This window comes from Dama dama, chromosome 4 (genome assembly GCF_033118175.1).
Source record: "Dama dama isolate Ldn47 chromosome 4, ASM3311817v1, whole genome shotgun sequence".
NCBI classification, from domain to species: Eukaryota; Metazoa; Chordata; class Mammalia; order Artiodactyla; family Cervidae; genus Dama; species Dama dama.
The window spans coordinates 56,353,296-56,378,687 of record NC_083684.1 but is presented as its reverse complement, the minus strand read 5'-3'; the positions used below and the strand labels follow the sequence as shown (position 1 = coordinate 56,378,687).

At 49.2% G+C, this 25,392-nt stretch overlaps 1 protein-coding gene across 2 annotated transcripts; it reads right to left on the bottom strand.

Moving 5' to 3' along the window:
* Positions 1–7,579: 7,579 nt before the first annotated feature.
* LOC133054433 (carcinoembryonic antigen-related cell adhesion molecule 1-like) lies at positions 7,580–20,119 on the bottom strand. Of its 2 annotated transcripts, XM_061139403.1 has the most exons (7): positions 19,974–20,119; positions 18,705–19,064; positions 17,243–17,521; positions 12,078–12,210; positions 11,311–11,363; positions 10,610–10,640; positions 7,580–9,481 (listed from the first exon to the last, which is right to left on the bottom strand). In XM_061139403.1, exons 1-7 carry the CDS (start codon positions 20,035–20,037, stop codon positions 9,454–9,456), a joined length of 948 nt encoding a protein of 315 aa, XP_060995386.1. In that variant the 5' UTR covers positions 20,038–20,119; the 3' UTR covers positions 7,580–9,453. The 2 variants fall into 2 exon arrangements, with proteins under 2 accessions (XP_060995386.1, XP_060995385.1); XM_061139402.1 differs by lacking the exon at positions 11,311–11,363.
* Positions 20,120–25,392: the final 5,273 nt, after the last annotated feature.

Here is a 25,392-nt window from a genome sequence, read left to right as displayed (position 1 = left end):
TGTGAAGTGGGCCCACGCCTGGCTGTATGGAGGAGGTGCTGGAGTCCAGTGTGAGGAGGACGGTGGACTGCGGTGACACCCGTGAGGGTCTGACTGCTGGGCTGGGGGAGGTCTGAGACCCTTGCGGAGACTCGAGGCCGTGGAGGAACTCTGCTGCCCTCTGGTGGACAGGGCAGGAAATGCAGCAGTCCTCACACCACGCGGTTCTGCCTAACCTCATGGATTATCGAGGGTCTTTGTTGCTGTGTCGGAGAAGGCAATGGCACCCCACTCCAGTATTCTTGCCTGGAAAATCCCATGGACGGAGGAGCCTGGTGGGCTGCAGTCCATGGGGTCGCACAGAGTCGGACAAGACTGAAGTGACTTAGCAGCAGCTGCAGCAGTTGTTGCTGTGAACGGCCTTTCTCCAGTTGAGGAGCGTGGGCTTCTCATTGTGGTGGCTTCTCTTGTTGCGGAGTTCCCTGCCTGAATTTCCTTATTATTATTAAAAATGAAAATGTTTTTTGTACTTTTGGTCGCGCTGGGTGTTTGTGGCTGCACTCAGGTTTTCTCTCGTTGCGGTGAGCAGGGGCTACCCTTCGGTGCGGGGCACATTGCGGTGGCGTCTCTGGTTGCGGAGCAGAGGCTCCAGGGCACGCGGGCTTCCGTAGCTGTGGCTCTCGGGCTCGGTACCTGTAACACTGAGCTTAGTTGCTCTGAGGCGGGTGGGATCCTCCCGGCCCAGGGATCAAACCCGTGTCTCCTGCATTGGTGGGTGGATTCCCAACGTCTGGACCACCAAGGCAGCCATGGATGGTAGTCTGGGCAGAGACATTTGCTTGCAGAGAAGGCAGATCTGTATCCCGAGTACCTGCCTGTCCCAGTAAGAACAGAAGGCTGCCCTTTTATCACGGAGAAGGTTCACTGTAATCAGCCTGCCACCAGGTAACTGGCTGATCACCCTGGGGAGCACTGCCCTACCTGAGGCCCGGCGGGTCTCGGGGCTGACAGACTGGGCCCTCAGCGGTGGCTGTAGCCAGGTCAGCCTTGGTGAGTGGAAGTCTGTGTTGCTGAGTCCACGTATGACTTGCATCCTCACCGCCGTGGCCACTACATTCGTGAGCCCACCAGTCGAAGGCAGGGTAGCTGGGGAAAGAGGCTGACTGGGGTTTCCCTGGTGGTCCTGCCGTTGAAAATCTGCTTGGCAGCGCAGGGGATGTGGGTTCGATCCCTGGTCTGGGGCAACTAAGCCCGTGTGCCACAACTACTGACCCTGGGCCCAGAGCCCACGGGCTGCAACTACTGAGGACCGAGCACCCTAGAGCTTGTGCTCTGCAACAAGAGAAGCCACTGCAGTGAAGAGGAGCCCCCACTCACTGCAACTAGAGAAAGCCCGCGCACAGGAGTGAAGACCCAGCGCAGCCAAAAATAAGTCAATAAATGTTAAAAAAAAAAAAAAAAAAAAAAAAGGAGGCTGACAGGTGTCCACAGAACAGGTCATTCTATCCACTTGATTATTTAAGTCTCCTGCTGAGGTGAACGGTGAGCATTCAGAGAGGTTTATCCGTATATTTCTGCCCCAGATCTCCTTGACACCAATTTTCTAGTCATGTTCTTAACCAAATCCCTGACGGCCCAGCCAAGCCATTGGCCACAGCCCGTGAATCACTGTATACTCACACCTCTGGCCATTCCTCCTTCCAGGTGAAATGGACAGTCAGGTGCCCTGTCTGAAGTTCCTTCCCCTGCCCCCCGCCCTCCAGAGGATTTCTCTTCACTCTGGCTTTCAGGGAAGTTTCAGAAAGGGTCTGTAGTGCTGCAGTTTTTCCCTTTCACGTGGTGTCTGCACATCAAGCAGAACTCTCTGTAAACTAGCCCCAAGTTTTCTCTTTTGCCATTGATTGATCAGCGGGACTTCTCCAGGGGGCCACAGGTGTGGCTGAGAGAGAGGCCATGTAACAGGAGAGGGATCCATGGTACTTGGGCTACTACTTCTTTGTTAATTAAGTTTTGGCTGCGCTGGGTCTCTGTTGCTGTGCACGGCCTTCCTCTAGTTGTGGTGCGAGGGCTTCTCCTTGTGGTGGCTTCTCTTGTTGCAGAGTACAGGCTCCAGGCCCTCGGCCTTCGTTCCTTGAGGACACAGGTCTAATTGCTCTGAGGCATTCGGGATCTTCTCGTACCAGGGATTGAACTCATGTCCCCTGCCTTGGCAGGCCGATTCTTAACCACTGGACCACCAGGGACGTCCTGGGATTATTATTCAAAGATACAACTCAGGAACAGGCTTTCCAGGTGGCATAGTGGTAAAGAACCCACCTGCCAATACAGGAGACATTAAGAGACACAGGTTTGATCCCTGGGTCAGGAAGATCCCCTGGAGGAGGGCATGGCAACCCATCCCAGTATTCTTGCCTGGAGAATCCCAAGGACAGAGGAGCCCAGCGGGCCACAGTCCATAGGGTCACAGAGTCAGACCCGACTGAAGGGACTTTGCACGCACGCATAACTCGGGAACAGCCAGATGGAAAGAGGTATGGGGACAAGAAGACAAGGTATGAGGAAAAGAGTCAGACATGACTTAGTGACTAAACAACAAGAATATTCCATCGTATATATGTACTACATCTTCTTTATCCATTCTGCTGTTGATGGCCACTGAGGTGGCTTCCATGTCCTGGCTATTGTAAGTAGTGCTGAAAAAGATACATACACCCCAAGGATCCTGGGTCTTTAAGCTAGGAATTGACTGAGGGATACTGACTGTTTGTTTTCTTGATTTTATTCGCCTTTTGTTCACTTGATTTAGAGCTCTTTCATGTATACGGGTCAAGTAAGAATTTGTTAGACTTCCTGTTTCTTTCATTTCAGTTAGCCCGTGCCTTTGTTCTCTGTTGAGTCAGACTCTTCTGATGGCAGCATTGACTCTACTGTTCATTATGGGGAGCATGGCCCACCTTGCCTTTGGTGATTAAGTACTGGCTCAGTAGACATGAATTTGAGTGAACTCTGGGAAATAGTGGAGGACAGAGGAGCCAGGTGTGCTTCAGTTCAAGGGGTCACCAAGACTTGGAGACGACTTAGCAACTGAACAACAAACGCCTCTTAGACCTGCTGCCTCTCGAACCAGTTACCCCCATTGCATTGAGGTTTCCCACTTCTGTGGCAGCGGTTCCCACTGTAATTTCTGAGCTCCAGAGAAGAGTCATCGCAGAGCTAGCTCTTCAAGGCTGCTGGGGCTTCCTTACAAAATCATATCTCAGTGTCGTGGTGAAAGCTGTGTGCTCTGAACTCTCCCAGGGTATTGGTGAGAAGGTCTCAAATGATAAATCCATACAGCATTCCAAGCTAAGTCTTTGGGTCCCTGTCTCTGAGTAAATGGTCTCTTCTCTGGTGCAGAGACCTCCTTGTGTTTCCATCAGATAAACATAGATAGGTGGAAAACTTAGCAGTAACCTAGTGAGCTGAGTGGGAAAAACTCAGAGGCATTTTTCTCTGAGAAGGCCTTCAGGGGCTCAACCCAGAAGCCCCAGAGGAGCCCCAGAGAGGGGAGAGAATACCTCACACAGAGTCCCAGGTGCTCCTGGAATAACTGAGGGGAATAAGCCAGGTCAGGAGATGCTCTCAGATCTCTGGTCAGGCCTGACACAGTCAGTCTGGAGGGTGCCCCTCTGGAGTGTCTGTTTTCCTCAGGAATAGCCTAAGCCATGAGGTCTTGTGTGTGTGTGTGTGTTTTAAACCAAGTATGTTTTATTTGTCTGTTCAGTTTTCACTGTCCTGGGTCTTTGTTGCCCAGGTCTTTCCCTTGTTGCGGTGTTTGGGCTTCTCACTGCAGTGGCTCCTCTTGTTGCAGACCATGGACTCTGGGGCACGTGGGCTCAGTAGATGTGACTTCCGGGCTCCAGAGCACAGGCTCGATAGTTGTGGAGCGCATGCCTGGTTGCCCCGCGGCATGTGGGGTCTTTCCCGATCAGGGATCAAACCCATGTCTCCTGCGATGGCAGGTGGATTCTTTACTACTCAGCCACCAGGGAAGCCCAGGATCATTTTAAAGCAAAGGCACGTGTATCGTTTTGTCTAAGGATGGTGGTTACTCTCCTCCCCAAATCATTCTGTGTCCACGCCTGGGAAATTCCATGGTGGGCTCCAGCCACGGGGTCACAGAGAACCGGACATGACGGAGCGCACCAGGCTCATGGTGCTGCTGCTTCCCCGTCACTGCAGTCCTGTCTGTCTCTCTGTGACCCCGTGCTCTGTGGCCCCCAAGGCGCCCCTGTCCATGGGGTTTCCCAGGCAAGAAGGCTGGAGTGGGTTGCCATTTCATTCTCCAGGGGATCTTCCTGACCCAGGGATCGAAGCCCCATCTCCTGTGTCTCCTGCACGGCAGGCGGATTCCTTACTGCTGAGCCACCGGGGAAGCCCCTCCACTCAGGTTCCTTGAGCACACTTATGGGCAGAGTGAGTCTAGCAGTTCCCACAGTGGGGGTGGGATGTGGTGTGGGAGACACCTTTATGTGTTCTGATGTCACCATCTGGCTCAGATAGTGCTCTGGACACCAACTCCTGGGCCAAGATGGGCTCTGCCCTGCCCGCTGGGCAGTCAGCGCAGGATGCCGGCCGCCCAGTAGAACTCAGGGAGGAGGGGATGGGCCACATTCCCTTGGTCCCACACTTCAAAAGGGTTAGAACGGTGAATGTCAGCTTAAGTGAATTTTATCTCAAAAACAAAAAATTTAGGAGAGGATCCCACCCCTAACCTTGTGACAAGGTGGCGCCAAAACAGCGCTGGGCGTGTACGTGAATGTCCATTTCTTCACGCCCCAAGCACTCCCATAGTAATTATACAGGGGCCGAGGCAGGAGTCCACCCATCTACCATCGTTCTTTCCTTTATTCCTACTATGAGCACTTACAGTGCCAATTCCTCGCAAAGGCGTGGCGGCACCACTGACAAGCCCAGCTAGACCCATCCTGGCTGCATGTCAGGTACTCAGAGATCCGCAGGACACATGATGGGAGCACAGAACCGGTCCTGAGCATGTAGTTACAGACGAAGGAGGAGAGGGCCGGTGGGGGGGGCTTCAGAGGGGGATTCTGGGGTTCACCTGCGGAGGTTGGAACGAACTGTGGCAGAGGGCAGTGAGTCTGGCTGTAAGCGGGGAGGGTGCAGGTTTACGGGTAAGGGGAAGAGGCCATCCCATGCAGGGACTGCGCAGGCAGATACAGGGAGGCATCAGCAAGTCCCGATGGACCAAGAGTGATGAGGGGACCAATCATGTGGAAATGAGACTGCAAGGAGCAGGGGAGAGGGAGCTCCTGGGGGAAGGTCAGACGAAAGAGATGGTAGCTTTTCTGAGGATTGGTGTGTTCTGTGGGATCTTTTGGGGTTCCCAGGTGACGCTCATGGTAAAGAACTCATGTGCCAATGCAGGAGACGTAAGAGATGTGAGTTCGATCCCTGTGTGGGAAAGATCCCCTGGAGGAGGGCATAGCAACTCACTCAGTATTCTTGCCTGGAGAATTCCCATGGACTGAGGAGCCTGGCGGGCTACAGTCCACGGGGTCGCAAAGAACTGGACAAGACTGAAGCGACTCAGTATGCATGCACAGACTCACATGGTGTCTTTTTCCCCCAGAGCCTGGACTGAAGAGGCCAGGAGGGCTCAGGGCACTGGAAGGGAATAAGAAGCAACTGTTCATGACATGTCTACCACCTGTGGTTGCTTCTTCCTGTTCATATTTGTGTGGACATCAGCCAGCCCCATTTTCCTTCCATGTCCCTTCCTGCATTTGCAGAGGAAAAAAGTTGGAGAGCTATCCGTGATCCCTCGGTCCTCAGGGCAGCATGGGCAAAGCCCAGAGCCATCTTGGTTGGACAAGGGCTTTTTTTTTTCTTTTTTAAAGCTCTCCTGTACTATTCTACTCTTAAAAATTTACTTATTTAATGTGGCTGTGCCGAGTCTTAGGTGCAGCACCAGGATCTTCCATCTTCATTGCGGCTTTCAAGATCTTTAGCTGCAGTACTCGAACTCTTAGCTGCGGCACGAGGGATCTAGTTCCCTGACCAAGGTTGGAACCCAGGTCCGCTGCACTGGGAGCAAGGAGTCTTAGCCACTGGACCACCAGGGAGAGTCCCAGGGTAAAGATTCCTGTGAATGTCATCCTTTCCTGTTAATATCCTACCCACCATATTCTGCCAGCAGAACTTCTCTCTCCCAGGAAACTGATGGAGGTTAGGATAATTTAGATATAATATTTTTCTGTGTAGCCCTGGACAGAGTGGACTCAGAGTTATAGGTGAATTTCTGCTGTGAGCCCATTCCCTCAAGCAAAATAAGAACAAATGAGGGCCTTCCGCTGTAAAGCCCTGTCGGTGGTCCAACATGCATGGGTTGACCAGACTACTTCCAGGTGAAAAAAGCTAATATTAGGGGTGAATTCTCACACCATTGATTGCATGTGTGCTAAGTTGCTTCAGTAGTCCGACTCTTTAGGACCCTCTAAATGTTAGCCCACCAGGCTCCTCTGTCCATGGGATTCTCCAGGCAAGAACACTGGAGTGGGTTGCCATGCCCTCCTCCAGGGGATTTCCCTGACCTAGGGATCGAACCCTTGTCTCTTACATGTCCTGCATTGGTGGTTGGGTTCTTTATACCACTAGCACCACTTGGGAAGTCTAAGGCCATTAATTCTACTGCCAATTAAAAAAATAGAGTATTTGTTTATTTTATGTTTCGCTGATCTTCATTGCTTCACAGGCTTTTCTCTAGTTGCAGAGAGTGAGGGCTCTCTCTCTAGTTGTGGTGGGTGGGCTTCTCACTGCAGTGGCTTCTCTTGTTGCAGAGCACAGGCTCAGTAGTTGTGGCGGATGGACTTAGTTGCTCCACGGCATGTGGGATCTTCTTGGACCAGGGAATCGACCAGTGGCCCCCGCAGTGGAAGATGGATTCTTTACTGCCAGAGAAGTCCCCTGTGTACTGATTTTATTGCTGCTTCCAGTGGTCTTGGGACGGAAGCACCACAGCAGAGGGCCAGGGGAAATCAGGGGCTGAGGAGGGGAAAGACAGCACATGTTCCAATTGCTTGGAAGTGAAGGAAATGAGATGGCAGGCTAATTCCTGGTGGAATTAATAAAGGAAGGTTATCCTGGTTGGAAGAGCTCTGACTCTGAGGGGCAGAAAAAGGGACAGGGAACAAGGAGGCGGGACGTGCTGGAGAAATTTCTACACACCTGAGCCCATGGAGACTGTGGGAGTGAACGCTGGATCAGGCATGGGATGCACTGGAACCATCTGTGTGGGCAGTGTGGTGTGTCCCTAGTGAAGAGCCCAGCAGACCTTTTACTCATGAAATCATCTTCTCTCCTTCTCTCCCAGAGGAAGACAGGCAGGTCCTCCAGGCAGGTTGGAGCAGTGACCTGTGGCTCTAGGTGGACGCACTTTGTCAGCAGGTGTGCACATGAATTGATTGAGCTCTCGGATCCCAGGATCCAATACCTCTGGACTTAGAAACAGGCTCACTCTGACTCCCTGTTGAACAATTTCTATTTCTTCTGCCTGTAAGGAAGGCAGTGTAGAAAGCAGTACCAACTGTGAGGCAGCATGTTGATATCTGATACACAATATTTATTATAAATATAGAGCAATTTTTACAAATCATTCAGAAGTGGCCTCAGCCAGGCAAAATTAAATTATGCAGAAGTGCTTGCATGAGGGGAGGTGTACACAGTCTGTATCAGGGTGAGGAAACCCTGAAAGAGGTACCTGAGTACAGAGCACTCCCAGCCACCCCTCTCGGGGGCCAGTTCCACACAGCAGGAGGTCCGTCAAGAAGGTGGAATGAAGCCTTTCTCTCAGCAGCCCAAGGAGGCCCCGTCTGTGCAGAAGGCTGGTGAGAAGCAGGTGCACCTCTCCTCCTCCCATCCTCCCTTTCTCTGCCGACACATTGGGTCCCGTGCACCCCATGGGAGAAGAATTCCAGAGGCTCTTCAAGAAACCCAGGGCTGAGTCATAATCTGCACCTTGTGTCCTAAGGAGCGTGCGCACCAGTGCAGCCTCCTGGGCTGTAAACAATACTAACAGCGCAAGGGGCCGTGTTCCCTTCAGGGCGCTCCTGCTTCTCAAGAAGGCTCCTGAGAAGGTAAGCGGGGCAGACAGACAGAACAGGCACAGGCGGGAACACGGAAGAGAAGGCAGTTGATGACTGGCCTGAGATGCCTAGAAACGGAGTGAGACCCATTTCTGGCCATGGAGGTAGATAACTGCTACTTCTTATTTTCTGTGCGGAGCCCCTGACACAAAAGGCTTAGGGAGCTCATGGCCAGAGGGACATGAGGGGCTTTGGTAGGTTCTTCCCCCTGAAGTGGTCAGATTGGCTTATGCAGCAAATTAAACAGAACCCCTTTCACATAAACAAGCAGTTACAAAAATTAAAGTGGCAGAATGTCTCAGAAGGAAAGGAAAAAACAACCAATACCCCCAAATTGTACATTCTTTGACCATTATTTAAATAATCTCTGCAGGGTGACTTTCTGAGTCCTTTCCCCAATCCCAGCAGATTGTATCTGGTAAGAGCTGACTGCCCCATAAACTGATGACCCCTCAGTCTCCGGGCATTGCCTTGAATAAAGCCCACAGTATTATTAAAACAGTATGTGCGGTTTTTTTGTTTGTTTGTTTTTGCAGTTTCCATCAAGATACACTTATGAATGCTGAGAAGTTGTTTTCAAGTTGCTTCTAGTGGGTTCTCTGAAGGCATGCTTTCAAAGGTTTAGATGGTATTCTAGCTAAGTAGTAAGTTGTTTAGTCCCTGATCCTGCAGGTAGACAACCCTGAAAGCGGACAAAGGTGTAGAACTTCCCAGCTCAGAGCTGGTCATGTATGTGTCTTCCTGTGAATGGTGGATTCACACTGGGCTTCAGAGTGCAGAAGCTCTTCGTTTTCCTTCTCCTTGCTCTTCTTTTCTGGCACAGGCATTTCAGTGGATAAGAAATCATTCTCCAGGTTATGGCAAATTCATGTTAGACTCCAATAGGACTGAGGTGGGAAGGAATGAATGTGTTCTGAATACACAAGTTTACAACTGGTCTAGGTCAGCAAATGGGGAGAGGCAGAGGTTCTGGCAACTTTCTCCCAGGGTCCGCTTTGCTAGATTTCAATGACGAGGAAGTTTTGGTTTCCTACAGATCTCCTCGTGGATGTGCCTTTTCATCCACTGACACTGAAGGAAGGGGCTGTGACCAGGCAGCCTGGAGGAGCCTCATTAGGGGTCGAAGGAGCTGGGGGAAGACTCTCTCCTCATTTTCCCTGAGGGCAGAGGGATACCCTGGGGATGGGGGTGAGACGCTTGGAATAAGTCAACAGTGCAACAAGCAGGACAGGTTCCATTACTGTTTTTTTTCACTTCTGAATGGTTTCTGTGTGTGTTGGAGATGGGGAGGCTGAAGTTGCTTCCTTTTTTAATTCCTGGGCATTGAAGTTCACGGAGGAATATTCAACTTCATTAACCTGAAAGGCATGAGCAGCAGTCAGTTAAATCAGCATCATAGGCCAGACCCTCACCTTGTCCAGGGTCACTTAGCATCCCATGCTCTTACTACTTTGAAACTTTTAGCTTCAGAGAAAGGCTTTTATTACCTATTTTCTCCGCTTAGTAACATCCTATTGAATGATCATTAGAACATTATGGATGATTATGGAATTCTTCAGTGGAATATGATGGCACAGCAATAAGAATAAATAGACAATAAGGCACACAACCATATGAATGAATCTTGCAAAACAATTTTGAATGAAAGAAGCCAGACTCATGTACACTGTGTGTTTTTCATTATATAAGCACATAATCAAGTAAAAGTAGTCTAATGCATTGGAAGTGAAGACAGTCTTTACTCTTCAGAGGGCAGTAACTGGAGCATTGTGTGTGTGTGTGTGTGTGTGTGTGTGTGTGTGTGTGTGTGTGTGTGTGTTGAGGGGGGCTGATTTTTTAATAATGATTGGGTACTGTTTACATAGATATGAACAACTTGTGGAAACTTACACACTCTTAAAATTATTAGGTTGGTCAGAAAGCTCATTCAGGTTTTTCCATAAGTTTTTCCATAAGATCTCACGGAAAAACACACTTGGGTCAACCCAATTCTTATGATTGAAGCATTTTTCAGTTTATATGTGTATTCTGTTGACGATTAAGATGAGGAAAATTCAGTAAAAGTATTAGAATGTAAAGGAATCAAGACCTCAGGTCTATAACACTGGAAATTATTGTTTGTCAGTAACAGCAGAGTCAGCCTGGAGGCAGAAGAAGGAGAATGATCTAGTGCCTTTCTTGCTCTGGCCACTGTGCTGAGTGATGTACCTTTGTTATGTCATTTAATTCCTTGATCTCCTCTGTGATAGGCAGCACACCCATTTTACAGAGGACTCAGCTGAGGCCCTATGAGGTTAAGTTACTTGTCCATGGTCCCAGCTGTGATCAAGTCCAGTGAGGTGAACTCTTGGGAGTAATGCTTCTTTGTTGCTGCTGTGGGGACGTTTGATGCAAACTTGATTTCCCATTTGTATCTACAAGACTAACCCATTCTACACAGAGATATTTCCATGAGAAAAGGAGCCAGTGAAGCTGGCTGTGCTTACCTTTTCAGGTGAATTGTCAGAGTGACTTGACCTGGGGAAACAAAGGAGAGTCATCAACCCATGAAAATGCAGAGTTGCCTTATGGCCTCAGAAAGGACTGTTCCTAAAGCTGATGTGACTTCTAGCTGAAGGAGGAGGCAGGTGGTGGGAGGGTGGGGGCCCATGATTAAGACTTAAGGATTTCTCTTCCCTCAGTCTGTGGTCCAGACCCCAGTGCATTAGACCAAGGTGGTGGTGGGTCGGGGTTGGGGTGTTAAGGGGTGGCCTCAGTGCACTTCTGAAGATTTCTACCAGTTCACAAGGCCTGAGTTCTGCCCACGTGTGTCTCACAGGTGTGTGTCTAGGCAGCAGGCTCCAGAGGCAGGAGGGGTTGAGGCCCACAGCACCCAGAGCACCAGAGGTAGGGAAAGTCTCACCATAGGAGATGCCCACATCCATAACAGAGGCAGGAGGGGGAAGGAGGTAGGATGAGGAAAGGGCTCCTGGAAGCTTGGCCATCTCACGGCTGCCTGGCTTGTGTGGCCTCAGAGGGGCCATGTCTCTGGGGACTCTTCCATGACTAGGAAGGAGGTGAGGACCTGTGCCAAACTGATGGTGGGGACTGAGATCACCTCTCATATTTCAGAAGGTAGGGATCCCCTGGTCGGTCAGGGCACGTGGTGGAACAAAGCAGCTCTCCCTGAGTGAGTGGCTCTACTTACTGTGGTTGTGATCTGAGGATTTGTGCTCTGTGAGATCGCGCTGGTCAGTTGCCCTAAATAAATATCAGACACAGTGACTAGTATTCCCAGGCACAGGGTCTCTGCTCCTTGAATTAGGAAGCACAGTGTCGGCATGATTCCGTGGGGCTCCTCCAAGTTCATTTTCACCTTGGTTGGTCCTCTTTCCTCCTAGGACCTATGTCTTCAATCTACGCATTACCCCCTCTCATGTTTACTCCTCTCTGGTTTACTGGTTCTTCAGAACATTTATGGCCATTCCTCTCAGCGGCTTCTATTTCTACCAGGACATCTTTCTACTTTGTAGGTAGATGCTGGTTATTTCTCACTTTCTTTATTGCCCAGGAGGGCTTGGGTTGTTCCTGCTTTTCTTAGGTTCTCTTCCAGTCCTGTCCCTCCCTCCTCCTGCTCTTGTGGTCGACAGAGCACAGGTCTCCCTTCCTCCTGCTCCTCCTTTCATGTCCTCATTGGTTTTCCTTCTTGGACCTTGGTTTCCCTGCCTGGGACACAGGAACACAGTTGGCTCTGCCCCCTCTAAACCAGATGGAGGTGGGAATAGCCATGTCCAAGAGACAGGGGGTTACAGGAAACATGAAGACCAGGGAAGAGGAGACCCATAAGAATCAGTGCCGAGAAGCAGGAAGACTGAGGAGCAGATCTAGGCCAGAGACAGACACGAAGTCTCCTTCCCTCTCCCAAGCAGGGCAGTCAGCCTCGAAGAAAGCAGAACAAGAGGAAAGGTGGCATACCATCTAGTTTCTCTGATGTACAGAAGATACACCAGGGCTGCTATCAGAGCAGCCACCCCAGCCACACCTCCAATCACGATGCCGACAATGGCACCAGGTGAGAGGTCAGAGGAACTTTCGGGTGTCGGCTTATCTGTTGTGGAAAGAAAAGAGAAGAATGAATGAATGAATGAAGGTGACATTATTTTACAGTGGGAGGGGCGCAGGAAATAACTCAATATGGAATAAATAGTCTCTGATTGTTCCTCCAAGGTATAAACTTTCTGTGGAAGGTTGCTGTGAGGTGAGTAACCGCCTATATCCTTGCGATTTTTTCCTCTCTGATTGTATTTCTAGGTTGGTGACCACATTCCTCAATTCCAACCTGGCTTTTCTGCACTCATATTTTTGAAGTCTTTGGAAATGTAAGAAGGACTGATGATGGTTATTTTTGTATGTTATCACTTCCCATCTTTTCATGGTTACATCTTTACCTGGGTACCAGGTATGGCTGCCATGAATATGCACCTGTCTTACAGGTGCATTACAAAAGGTGTCTTACGAAAGTGTGAGTTCCTGAGTCACGTCTGACTCATTGGGACCCCATGGAGTGTAGCCTGCCAGGCTCCTCTGTCCATGGGATTTCCCAGGCAAGAATACTGGAGTGGGTTGCCATTTCTTTCTCCTGGGGATCTTCCTGACCCAGGGTCCTCTCGACCCAGGGATCGAACCCGGGTGTCTTGCATTGCTGGCCGACTCTTTACCATCTGAGCCATTGGAGGTGTCTTATGGTTGGGACTTAAATGATGGAAGGCCCTCTGAATTCACTACCCCTTTTACAGAGACCACCCTTCACACAGGTCTCCAGCAGGAATATGAAATCAATCCCAATTCTGTGAGAAGTAAACTTTTTTGTGTGATGGGTGACTTTTAATTCAAGGGCTCTTTGCCAGCTTTGCAGATATCTCTTAGAACTGCACTGCAGCCTGAAACTTCCTCCTTCCTAGGGATCCAATGTGCATCCTGCTCTGAGGACCCTCCCAGGCTCCTCCCACTCCTGCCTCACTTTCCTTCACAGGCATTTTCTGCAAGGAATGTCTTAGATGTCTAATGCCATCTTGGCTGCATCTCATGGAATGAAACTATCATACTAGACATGAAACCTTTTACTCAACCCCCCTGTTTCCTGTCTTCCATATTTAGGAAGTAACATGTTCCTGTGGATCTTTGTGGTTTCCCTCCCCACATATATAACAGCTTTTGTCCGTTTCTTCTTTTTCACTTCAGTGGTCCTCACCGTTCAACTCAAGACTGAAAATCAGTGCTAATGTGAGCTTATGATGTACATAATCTGTGCCACGCTCTGTGCTATATATTTGCCAAATATCTCATTTAATTCATATAATAACCCAGTCAGATAGACATTATTTCCATTTTATAGATGGAAAATCTGAGGTTTACAATGGTGGAAAACCTAAAGCCATGTGGCTAATGAGATGTGGCTCGAGAGTCAAGTCGTCCTAGGAACACCTGACTGTATACAGCCTAATGAAGTCGAGAAGATCCCCTGGAGAAGGAAATGGCAACCCACTCCAGTCTTCTTGCCTGGGAAATCCCATGGGCAGTGGAGCCTGGCGAGCTATCGTCCATGGGGCCTCAAAGCGTTGGACAGGACTTAGTAACTACACGGCAGCAACAACAATGATAATAGTAATAATTATAGCAGCGAAATTCTTTGGAAAATGTTCCCCGTGTGGGTATTTTGCTAAGGGTTTAGTTGAATCTTACATTAAATCTGTGAAAAAATGCCATAAAGAAGGTTCTCTTATTGCAGTTTTCCCTTGAGGACTCTGAGGCTGAGAGAAGTGAAGAATCTCCTGCAAGAATTTATAATTGTAAATGCTTATATTAAAAGAAGGATCTGAAATCAGCAACCTAAATTTACAACTTGAGGGACAAGAATAAAAGCTAAACCCAAAGCTATCAGAAGGAAGGAAATAATAATAATTAGAATGGAGATAAAGAAATTAGAGAATGGAGAAACAGTAGATAGAATCAATAAAACCAGTATTTTGTTCTTCAAAAAGATTAACAAAATTGACAAACGTTAACTAGATTGACTAAGAAAAAAAGAGAAGATTCAAATTATAAAAACCAGAAATGAATGTGGAATCATTACTACTAATTCTACAAAAATAATACAAAGTATAAGAGTACTAGGAATAATCCTATGCCAATAAATTGGATAACTTCTGTGAAATGGAGAAATTCCTGGATACATGAGAGCTACCAAGATGTAATCATAAAGAAATAGAATATATGAACAGACGTATAAAGTAAGGAGGTTAAATAAATAAAACCAATTGTAAAAACCCACTAACCTTTTAGGATAAAACACTCAAAACTAGGGAAAAAAGGAAAGCACCTCAACATAATAAAGGCCATATATAAAAATCCCACAGCTAACATCATCCTAAATGGTGAAAGAGTGAACATTTATTTTCTGAGATCAGGAGCATGACAACAATGCCTGTGGTTTCCAACTCTATTCAAAATAGTATTGAACATACTAGCCAGAGGGATTAGGCAAGAAAAAGAAATGAAAGACATCCAAAGTGCAAAAGAAGAATAAAATTATTTCTGTTTGCAGTTGACATGACCTTATATGTAGAAAATGATAAAGATTTCCGAGAAAACTGTTAGAACTAATAAACAATTCATCAAAGTTGAAGGGTACTAAATCAACATGTAAAGATCAGTTGCTTTTATATACAATAAAATATTCAAAAAGGAAGTTAAGAAAATTTTATTCTATTTTGATATGAAAAATAATATCAAAAGAACAAACTACTTAGGAATTAACAAGGAAGGTGAAAGATTTATACATTTAGGAATTATAAATAAGCACTACTGAAAGAAATTAAAGAAGATGTAAACAAGAGGAATGGATAAAGAAGATGTGGTACATATATGTACCATGGAATATTACTCAGATATTAGGAGAATGAAATAGTCCCATTTGCAAAAACATGGATGGACCTAGAGAGTCTCATACTAAGGGAACCAAGTTGGACAGAGAAAGACAAATATCATATGCTATCACTGGTAGGTGGAATCCATTTTAAAAAGTGATACAAATGAACTTATTTACAAAACTCAAACAGACTCAACATATTTAGAAGACAAACCTATGGTTACCAAAGGGGAAATGTGTGTGTGTGGGAATAAATGAGGAGCATGGGGTCAACATGAACATACTACTATATATAAAATAGATAACCAACAGGGACCTACTGTATAGCATGGTGAGCTCTACTCAATATTCTGTAATAATCTGTATGGCTAAAGAGTCTGGAAAAGAATGTATATACGTATACGTATAACTGAATCACTTTACTATACACCTGAAACTGACACAACATTGTAAAATATACTCCAATAATTTTTTTTTAAAAAAGAGACAAATGACCAAAAAGCAGATGAAAAGATGCTCAACATCATCAGTAATTAGGGGAATGCAAATCAAAACCACAGTGACATATCACTTCTCACCCTTTAGAATGGTTGTGGGAAAAAAAAAAAAAAAGCAAACAGAAAAGAGGAAGTGTTTGCAAGGATGTATAAAGATTCAAACTTTTATGAATTGCGGGTGAGAATGGAAAACACTATAACCACCGTGGAAAACTACATGGCCGTTCATCAAACAGTTGGACAACTGCCATTTGATCCAGTGATTCCACTGGTGGTTGTGTGCCCAAAAGATTGAAAGCAGGAACTTCCCTAGTGGTCCAGTGGTTAAGAGTCCACCTTCTAATGCAGGGGACATGGGTTCAATCCTTGGTCAGGGAACTAACGTCCCAGATGCCTCGGAGCCACTAAGCCCGAGAACAGGAGAATCCATGTGCCTCAGCAAGAGAAGCCATCACACTGCAACTAAAGAAAGCCTGCACACCAGAATGAAGAGCCCGCACACTGCAATTAAGACCCAGCGCAGCCACAATAAAAAAGATTGAAAGCAGTGATTGAACAGATACTTAGACACCCATGTTGATGGTAGCATATTCACAAAAGGTGGAAACAATTTAAAAGACAATCAACTTATGAATGATCAAATGTTGTGTATACATACAAGGAAATATACTTCAGCCTTTCAAAGGAATGAAATTCAGACATATGCTATAATATGGATGGGACCTTGAAGACATAATGCTAGTAAGTGAAATAAATCATACCCAAAGGGATAATTATAATGTTATATGATTCCACTAATTTGGCCATCTGATGCAAAGAGCCAACTCATTGGAAAAGACCCTGATGCTGGGAGGAGGGCAGGAGGAGAAGGGGATGACAGAGGATGAAATGGTTGGATGGCATCATCGAACTCAATGGACATGAGTTTAAGCAATCTCTGGGAGATGGTGAAGGACAGGGAAGCCCGGTGTGCTACAGTCCACGGGGTTGCTAAGAGCTGGACACGACTGAGCAACTGAACTATAACATGATTCCACTTATACAATATGACTATCATAATCAAATTCATAGAGACAAAGAAAGTAGAATGGTGTTTGCCAGGGTTTGAGGTGGGAGACTTCTAGAAGTTCTTGTTTAAGGGGTACAGAGTTTTTAATAAGATGAAAAAGTTCTAAATGGATAGTGGCAATGTGAATGTACTTAATGCTACTGACCTGCAGTCTTAAAAATGGCTAAAATTATATATTTTATGTATTCTTCACATTAAAAAAATGGTAACAGCAAAAAACAACAACGAATATTGTGAAAGTTACACTAAAATGCTAAACCCAGGAGAAGAAACTGTATTTGATTCAGAGATTGAGCTGTTACTCATTCTGCCACCTGTTTACTGTGTGCCTGAATTCAGTTGCTCAGTTGTGTCTGACCCTTTGCAACCCCTTGGAATGTAGTCCGCCAGGCTCCTCTGTCCATGGGATTTCCCAAGCAAGAATACTGGAGTGGCTCGCCATTTCCTCCTCCAGGGGAACTTCCCAACCCAGGGATCAAACCTTCGTCTCCTGCATTGCAGGAAGATTCTTTACCACTGAGCCACCTCGGAAGCCCTGTAGTGGTCTCATTTGATATTCTGCTCACTGTGACCTCCCTCCGTTTTCCACACGATTGTTAGAATAATCCACAGAGAAAGATATAGCATAAGGCAAATGGTCACTTACATTTCACATGCAGCCTGAGGGGGTCACTTTTGCTGGAGTTGCCCCTGTTGGAGACCTCACATTGATAATCCCCATTGTCTTTTCTGCTGACGGGGTCTATGGTGAGGGTGCTATTGTCCAGGGACAGTGTCATCCCCCTTGTGAGGAGGAGACTCTGGCCTTCGAAGAACCAGCGTATGGAGACCCCAGTCTCATCTGTGAGGCAGGTCAGGACCACGGGACCCTCATGTTCTGCGACTGTGGTGTTGCTGGCTTGGAGGGAGGGCCGTGCCACTGGGTCTGTGGAGAGACAGAGGGGTGACTGCTGAGAGTGGGTCAGGGCCCTGGGCCACGCTCCCTCTCAGAGATCTCAGCCAGCCCCGGGCCCCAGTGACCTCTGTAAAGGTGACCTAGAGGATGGCCCTGAATCTGTGATCAAAGTTTGGAGTCTCTCTTCATTGACGATCTGTAAGGAGAGGACTGTCCCTCCTCTCTGACCCCCAGGTACCCTGGGATGACCCCTGACCAGTCTCCCTGGACATCTCTGTAGTATCAGCACCGGGACCCTCTTCTCAGCCCGTATGTCTAACATCCTCATCATCAAGTGGAGTTGTTCTGTTTTTTAATTAACTTTCCTGGACCTTTTCCCACAATTTTCTTTGACTATCAAAAACTTCAGGGACTTCCCTGGTGGTCCAGTGGCTAAGACATCACACTCCGAATGCAAGGGCCTCAGGTTTGATCCTTGGTCCGGGAACTAGATCCCACATCCTGAAACTAAGAGTTTTCCTTCCACAACCAGAAGATCTTACATGCCACAACTAAGACCCAGTGCAGCCAAATAAGTAAATAAAAATACCTTAATTGAAAAAAATTAAAAAACCCAGCCTAACCTGCTCTCCATGCTGAGTCTCATGGGAAGGACTGGACTCCACCCCTGCTCAGACATGCCTCTTGGGGCTGAGCCCTGGCTGGTGACCTGCTGAGAAACCTTGGCCTCAGGGAGCTGGGAATCATCCGCCCCAGTCAGCCCCGACTGGGAGGCCAACACCCACCAGCGGCCCAGGTTCTCCGTGGTCGCTGGAGCCAGGACCCTGGGACAGGGTCTAGGGAGGGGCTTCCCTGTGGGCCTGAGCTTCTCTGTGAGGATCCCTCAGGTCAGGCCCCTACTGAGTCCTGCAGGGTCTTCCTCAGGGTCATGGTCTCAGGGAGGGCCCCAGGGGGGCTGCACTAAGAGTTCTCTCCCTCTGCTGAGTCCCTCCCATCAGACCTTCCTTCTTTCTGCAGTGTCTGCAGGGTCCAGATTCCATGAATGAAATTTTGACCCTTTGGAGTTCGTCTCCACTGTGCGTGTCCTGCACTACGTGTTCAAACCCCAACACGGGACATAATGTAGAGGGAGATGGAGGCACCATCAGGGTCTTTCAAAGCAGAATTCAACTGCTCCCCACCCCAACATCCCCAGGTAAGAGGAAGCACTCACGGTGTACGTGGAGGTGTCCAGTCTGTCTTTCTGTCTGTAAATCAAACTTTAAAATGAGCAGGGTGTAGGATCCTGTGTCTTTCTGGGTGATGTTCTGGATCAGCAGGGTTCCATTGGGGTAAAGTGTCTCCTGACCACTGTGTGCAGGCCCATTGGTAATTAAATTAGTGGCTACTCCGTGTGATGCAATTAGCTGGATGGTTTCTACCCTTTCTCCTCTGTACCAGAAATAGCATAGAGTTTTCTCTGTTACGTTGTGGGCAAGTAGCAGGACATTGGATCCTTCTGCAGCAAGGGGTGGTACCGTTTCAATAGTGAGCTGGGTAGTGGTGGGCGGGGGCCAGAAAGTTAAGAGTGAGGCTAGGAGGGAAGAGAGAGAAATCAGTTAATATTCTGACCTGTGTGGGGAATGGGGAAATGGTGCCCTGGGTCCTAAGCTGGTCTCTTCATCCCTCAAGCCTTAGTGTGTGTGTGTGTGTGTGTGTGTGTGTGTGTGTGTGTGGTTCAAGCTTAGTAGCATGACCCCCATCACTTCGGCCCCTCTGGGCTCTGTACTTCCTCTGTTTCCCCAGTTTTCCCCCGGCTCACTCCCTCACTGCCCTCACACAACTGCTCACACTCAGGGGCCTCTTGGGAGATGTCCTTCCCCCCGACCAGCTGCTCTAAAGACCCTCCGTGTTCATTTGCTGACCCTTCCCTGCTCCATTTCCTGCATGACGCCTGTCAGCACCTGACAGCACATTCTAGATCTCTCTGCTTGTGTGTCTTCCTCCCCACAGAGTGTAAGCTCCGTGAGGGAAGGGGCTTGTCTGATCCCGCTTGAAACGCAGTGTCAGGACCAGGCTCCAGACATTGTACCTGGGGATGAAGGAATGAGGGGTCCCAGGAATTCACAGTCTGGTTTTGTCAGTTTCTGAGGGTGCTGGGTAAGGACAATGTTTAGTGTGGCGGTTAAGTGTTTTTCTGTAGTGACACCCAGACATAAGTTATTATTATCGTCATCAGTTTTCAACAGTTACTGCTCAGTGAAGAATAACTTGTAAAAGCTACACTAGTTGAAGTTTTCCTGCCCGTCACCAGTTCTAGTTCATGGAGAGTCTCCTGTGGCTGAGTCCCCCACCCTCCCCTGCTCCCCTGTCCTCTGCCCTCAGGTCTGAACAGAAGCACTCTGTCCCCTCTCAGAGCCCCGTCTCTCCCAGAGATCCCACCCAGTCTCCTGTTCTCCCTGAAAACTGTCTCTGCCCACTCCCTGAAAATTGTCCCACTCACCTGCCAGCAGGAGCCTGTTGCAGGGGGCGCACCGTCTGCGGGCAGGGCCTGAGGGGGGCTCCATGGTGCCCGCTGTCTGCTGCTCTCTCTCTCTCTGTGAGGAGAACTTCTGCTCCAGAAAGGCTCACAGGCACTGCGGCCGCTGTTTGAGCTCTGCTGTCCTTCCGGCTCTGTGATGGGCTTGGCCCCCAAGGAAAGTCACGTTGCTAAGTTACTTGGAGCGGGGGCGGGGCCTCACTCTCAGTTGACTTCCCCCTCCCCACCTCTCTCATTCCCGCCTGCCTTCTCTCCTCTTCCCTCTTCCCTTTCTGTTACATTTCATTTGACTGGGAAGCGCTGCTGTTTCTGCCTTTGGCAGCTTGACTTCTCACCCTAGACACACACACACACGTACGCAGTTCCCCCACTGTTGGGGAGAGCACCTCCCTGGGGCTCCTGTCCTGGGTGTTCCCCCGTAGGTCTCAGTTGGGGGGTGAGTCACCCTCCCCGCTTCCACAGTCTCCAGCCTCATGTTCTCCTTCTGGTTTTCCCCCCGCAGAGCAGGAGCCTGGGGGGTGGGGAGGAGGTGCATCGGGAACTCTTGTCACAGGGACGGTGTCCCCACGGTGCATGGGAACCACCTGTGGCGCTTCATGAAAACTTTGAACCCCCCAGAGGGACCTTAGGAAAGCTGCTTCAGCAGCCACACAGGTCACATGCTTGCCCAGCCTGGCTGAGACTCCAGAATGTGGGGTGGGAGCAGCCTCTCCCCAATGTCGATGCACAGGGAGGGTCTGTAGATCCTGTTAAAATGCAGAGCCTGACTCAGCAGGGGTGGGGTGGACCTGAGAGTCTGCATCTCACAAGCTCTCAGGTGATGCTGACCATACTGGACTGTGGAGCACACTTTCTATAGCAAGGCTGATGGTGACAAGTCAACTGAGAGGCCGCCGCCCTCCCCCCAGTGGCCGCCTCTGCCGTGTTTTGGTCTGAGGTCTGCCAGCACGACACAGAGACCCCAGGATCTCCGAAGCAGGATATTATTTCCCTTTGTAACACTGGGGGCTTCCCTGGTGGCTCAGCTGGTAAAGAATCCGCCTGCAATGCAGGAGACCAGGGTTCAGTCCCTGGGTAGGGGAGATCCTCTGGAGGAGGGCATGGCAACCCACTCCAGTATTCTTGCCTGGAGAATCAGATGGACAGAGGAGCCTGGCGGGCGACAGCCATGGGGTCGCAAAGAGTCAGAGGCGACTGTCACGTTGAGGGTCTCCCCAGGGTTCTCAGAGGCTGTGGGAAGGTTGTGTTCTATTCCCATCGGAAGCCTCCAGAAAAGGACTGAGGGGCTGGAAAAGGGGGCGTGAGTAACGCCGGGTGAGAGGGATCCTCCTTCTTTCTCCTTGGGGGTCCAGTGGAGACACAGCTTCCAGGGTGTTGCCTGAAGGAATAGTAGTTGCTAATGGTGTGAAGTGGGCCCACGCCTGGCTGTATGGAGGAGGTGCTGGAGTCCAGTGTGAGGAGGACGGTGGACTGCGGTGACACCCGTGAGGGTCTGACTGCTGGGCTGGGGGAGGTCTGAGACCCTTGCGGAGACTCGAGGCCGTGGAGGAACTCTGCTGCCCTCTGGTGGACAGGGCAGGAAATGCAGCAGTCCCCACACCACGCGGTTCTGCCCAACCTCATGGATTATCGAGGGTCTTTGTTGCTGTGTCGGAGAAGGCAATGGCACCCCACTCTAGTATTCTTGCCTGGAGAATCCCATGGACGGAGGAGCCTGGTGGGCTGCAGTCCATGGGGTCGCACAGAGTCGGACAAGACTGAAGTGACTTAGCAGCAGCTGCAGCAGTTGTTGCTGTGAACGGCCTTTCTCCAGTTGAGGAGCGTGGGCTTCTCATTGTGGTGGCTTCTCTTGTTGCGGAGTTCCCTGCCTGAATTTCCTTATTATTATTAAAAATGAAAATGTTTTTTGTACTTTTGGTCGCGCTGGGTGTTTGTGGCTGCACTCAGGTTTTCTCTCGTTGCGGTGAGCAGGGGCTACCGTTCGGTGCGGGGCACATTGCGGTGGCGTCTCTGGTTGCGGAGCAGAGGCTCCAGGGCACGCGGGCTTCCGTAGCTGTGGCTCTCGGGCTCAGTAGCTGTAACACTGAGCTTAGTTGCTCTGAGGCGGGTGGGATCCTCCCGGCCCAGGGATCAAACCCGTGTCTCCTGCATTGGTGGGTGGATTCCCAACGTCTGGACCACCAAGGCAGCCATGGATGGTAGTCTGGGCAGAGACATTTGCTTGCAGAGAAGGCAGATCTGTATCCAGAGTACCTGCCTGTCCCAGTAAGAACAGAAGGCTGCCCTTTTATCACGGAGAAGGTTCACTGTAATCAGCCTGCCACCAGGTAACTGGGTGATCACCCTGGGGAGCAGTGCCCTACCTGAGGCCCGGCAGGTCTTGGGGCTGGAAGACTGGGCCCTCAGCGGTGGCTGTAGCCAGGTCAGCCTTGGTGAGTGGAAGTCTGTGTTGCTGAGTCCACGTATGACTTGCATCCTCACTGCCGTGGCCACTACATTCGTGAGCCCACCAGTCGAAGGCAGGGGTAGCTGGGGAAAGAGGCTGACTGGGGCTTCCCTGGTGGTCCTGGTGTTGAAAATCTGCCTGGCAGCACAGGGGATGTGGGTTCGATCCCTGGTCTGGGGCAACTAAGCCCGTGTGCCACAACTACTGACCCTGGGCCCAGAGCCCACGGGCTGCAACTACTGAGGACCTAGCACGCTAGAGCTTGTGCTCTGTAACAAGAGAAGCCACTGCAGTGAAGAGGAGCCCCCACTCACTGCAACTAGAGAAAGCCCGCGCACAGCAATGAAGACCCAGCGCAGCTAAAAATAAGGAAATAAATGTTAAAAGAAAAAAAAAAAAAAAAAAAAAGAGGCTGACAGGTGTCCACAGAACAAGTCATTCTATCCACTTGATCATTTAAATCTCCTGCTGAGGTGAACGGTGAGCATTCAGAGCATCCATATATTTCTGCCCCAAATCTCCTTGACCCCAATTTTCTAGTCATGTTCTTAACCAAATCCATGACGGCCCAGCCAAGCCATTGAATCAGTGTATAATCACACCTCTGGCCATTCCCCCTTCCAAGTGAAATGGACAGTCAGGTGCCTTGCCTGAAGTTCCTTCCCCTGCCCCAGCTCCCCGGAGGATTTCTCTTCACTCTGGCTTTCAGGGAAGTTTCAGAAAGGGTCTGTCGTGCTGCAGTTTTTCCCTTTCACGTGGTGTCTGCACATCAAGCAGAACTCCCTGTAAACTAGCCCCAAGTTTTCTCTTTTGCCATTGATTGATCAGCGGGACTTCTCCAGGAGGCCACAGGTGTGGCTGAGCGAGAGAGGCCAGGTAACAGGAGAGGGATCCATGGTACTTGGGCTACTGTTTCTTTGTTAATTAAGTTTTGGCTGCGCTGGGTCTCTGTTGCTGTGCACGGCCTTCCTCTAGTTGTGGTGTGCGGCTTCTCCTGGTGGTGGCTTCTCTTGTTGCAGAGTACAGGCTCCAGGCCCTCGGCCTTCGGTCCTTGAGGCCACAGGTCTAATTGCTCTGAGGCATTCGGGATCTTCTCGTACCAGGGATTGAACTCATGTTCCCTGCCTTGGCAGGCGGATTCTTAACCACTGGACCACCAGGGAAGTCCTGGGATTATTATTCAAAGATACAACTCAGGAACAGGCTTTCCAGGTGGCATAGTGGTAAAGAACCCACCTGCCAATACAGGAGACATTAAGAGACACAGGTTTGATCCCTGGGTCAGGAAGATCCCCTGGAGGAGGGCATGGCAACCCATCCCAGTATTCTTGCCTGGAGAATCCCAAGGACAGAGGAGCCCAGCGGGCCACAGTCCATAGGGTCACAGAGTCAGACCCGACTGAAGGGACTTTGCATGCACGCATGCATAACTCGGGAACAGCCAGATGCAAAGAGGTATGGGGACAAGAAGACAAGGTATGAGGAAAAGAGTCAGACATGACTTAGTGACTAAACAACAAGAATATTCCATCGTATATATGTACTACATCTTCTTTATCCATTCTGCTGTTGATGGCCACTGAGGTGGCTTCCATGTCCTGGCTATTGTAAGTAGTGCTGAAAAAGATACATACACCCCAAGGATCCTGGGTCTTTAAGCTAGGAATTGACTGAGGGATACTGACTGTTTGTTTTCTTGATTTTATTCGCCTTTTGTTCACGTGATTTAGAGCTCTTTCATGTATACGGGTCAAGTAAGAATTTGTTAGACTTCCTGTTTCTTTCATTTCAGTTAGCCCGTGCCTTTGTTCTCTGTTGAGTCAGACTCTTCTGATGGCAGCATTGACTCTACTGTCCATTATGGTGAGCATGGCCCACCTTGCCTTTGGTGATTAAGTACTGGCTCAGTAGACATGAATTTGAGTGAACTCTGGGAAATAGTGGAGGACAGAGGAGCCAGGTGTGCTTCAGTTCAAGGGGTCACCAAGACTTGGACACGACTTAGCAACTGAACAACAAACGCCTCTTAGACCTGCTGCCTCTCGAACCAGTTACCCCCATTGCATTGAGGTTTCCCACTTCTGTGGCAGCGGTTCCCACTGTAATTTCTGAGCTCCAGAGAAGAGTCATCGCAGAGCTAGCTCTTCAAGGCTGCTGGGGCTTCCTTACAAAATCATATCTCAGTGTCGTGGTGAAAGCTGTGTGCTCTGAACTCTCCCAGGGTATTGGTGAGAAGGTCTCAAATGATAAATCCATACAGCATTCCAAGCTAAGTCTTTGGGTCCCTGTCTCTGAGTAAATGGTCTCTTCTCTGGTGCAGAGACCTCCTTGTGTTTCCATCAGATAAACATAGATAGGTGGAAAACTTAGCAGTAACCTAGTGAGCTGAGTGGGAAAAACTCAGAGGCATTTTTCTCTGAGAAGGCCTTCAGGGGCTCAACCCAGAAGCCCCAGAGGAGCCCCAGAGAGGGGAGAGAATACCTCACACAGAGTCCCAGGTGCTCCTGGAATAACTGAGGGGAATAAGCCAGGTCAGGAGATGCTCTCAGATCTCTGGTCAGGCCTGACACAGTCAGTCTGGAGGGTGCCCCTCTGGGGTGTCTGTTTTCCTCAGGAATAGCCTAAGCCATGAGGTCTTGTGTGTGTGTGTGTTTTAAACCAAGTATGTTTTATTTGTCTGTTCAGTTTTCACTGTCCTGGGTCTTTGTTGCCCAGGTCTTTCCCTAGTTGCGGTGTTTGGGCTTCTCACTGCAGTGGCTCCTCTTGTTGCAGACCATGGACTCTGGGGCACGTGGGCTCAGTAGATGTGACTTCCGGGCTCCAGAGCACAGGCTCGATAGTTGTGGAGCGCATGCCTGGTTGCCCCGCGGCATGTGGGGTCTTTCCCGATCAGGGATCAAACCCATGTCTCCTGCGATGGCAGGTGGATTCTTTACT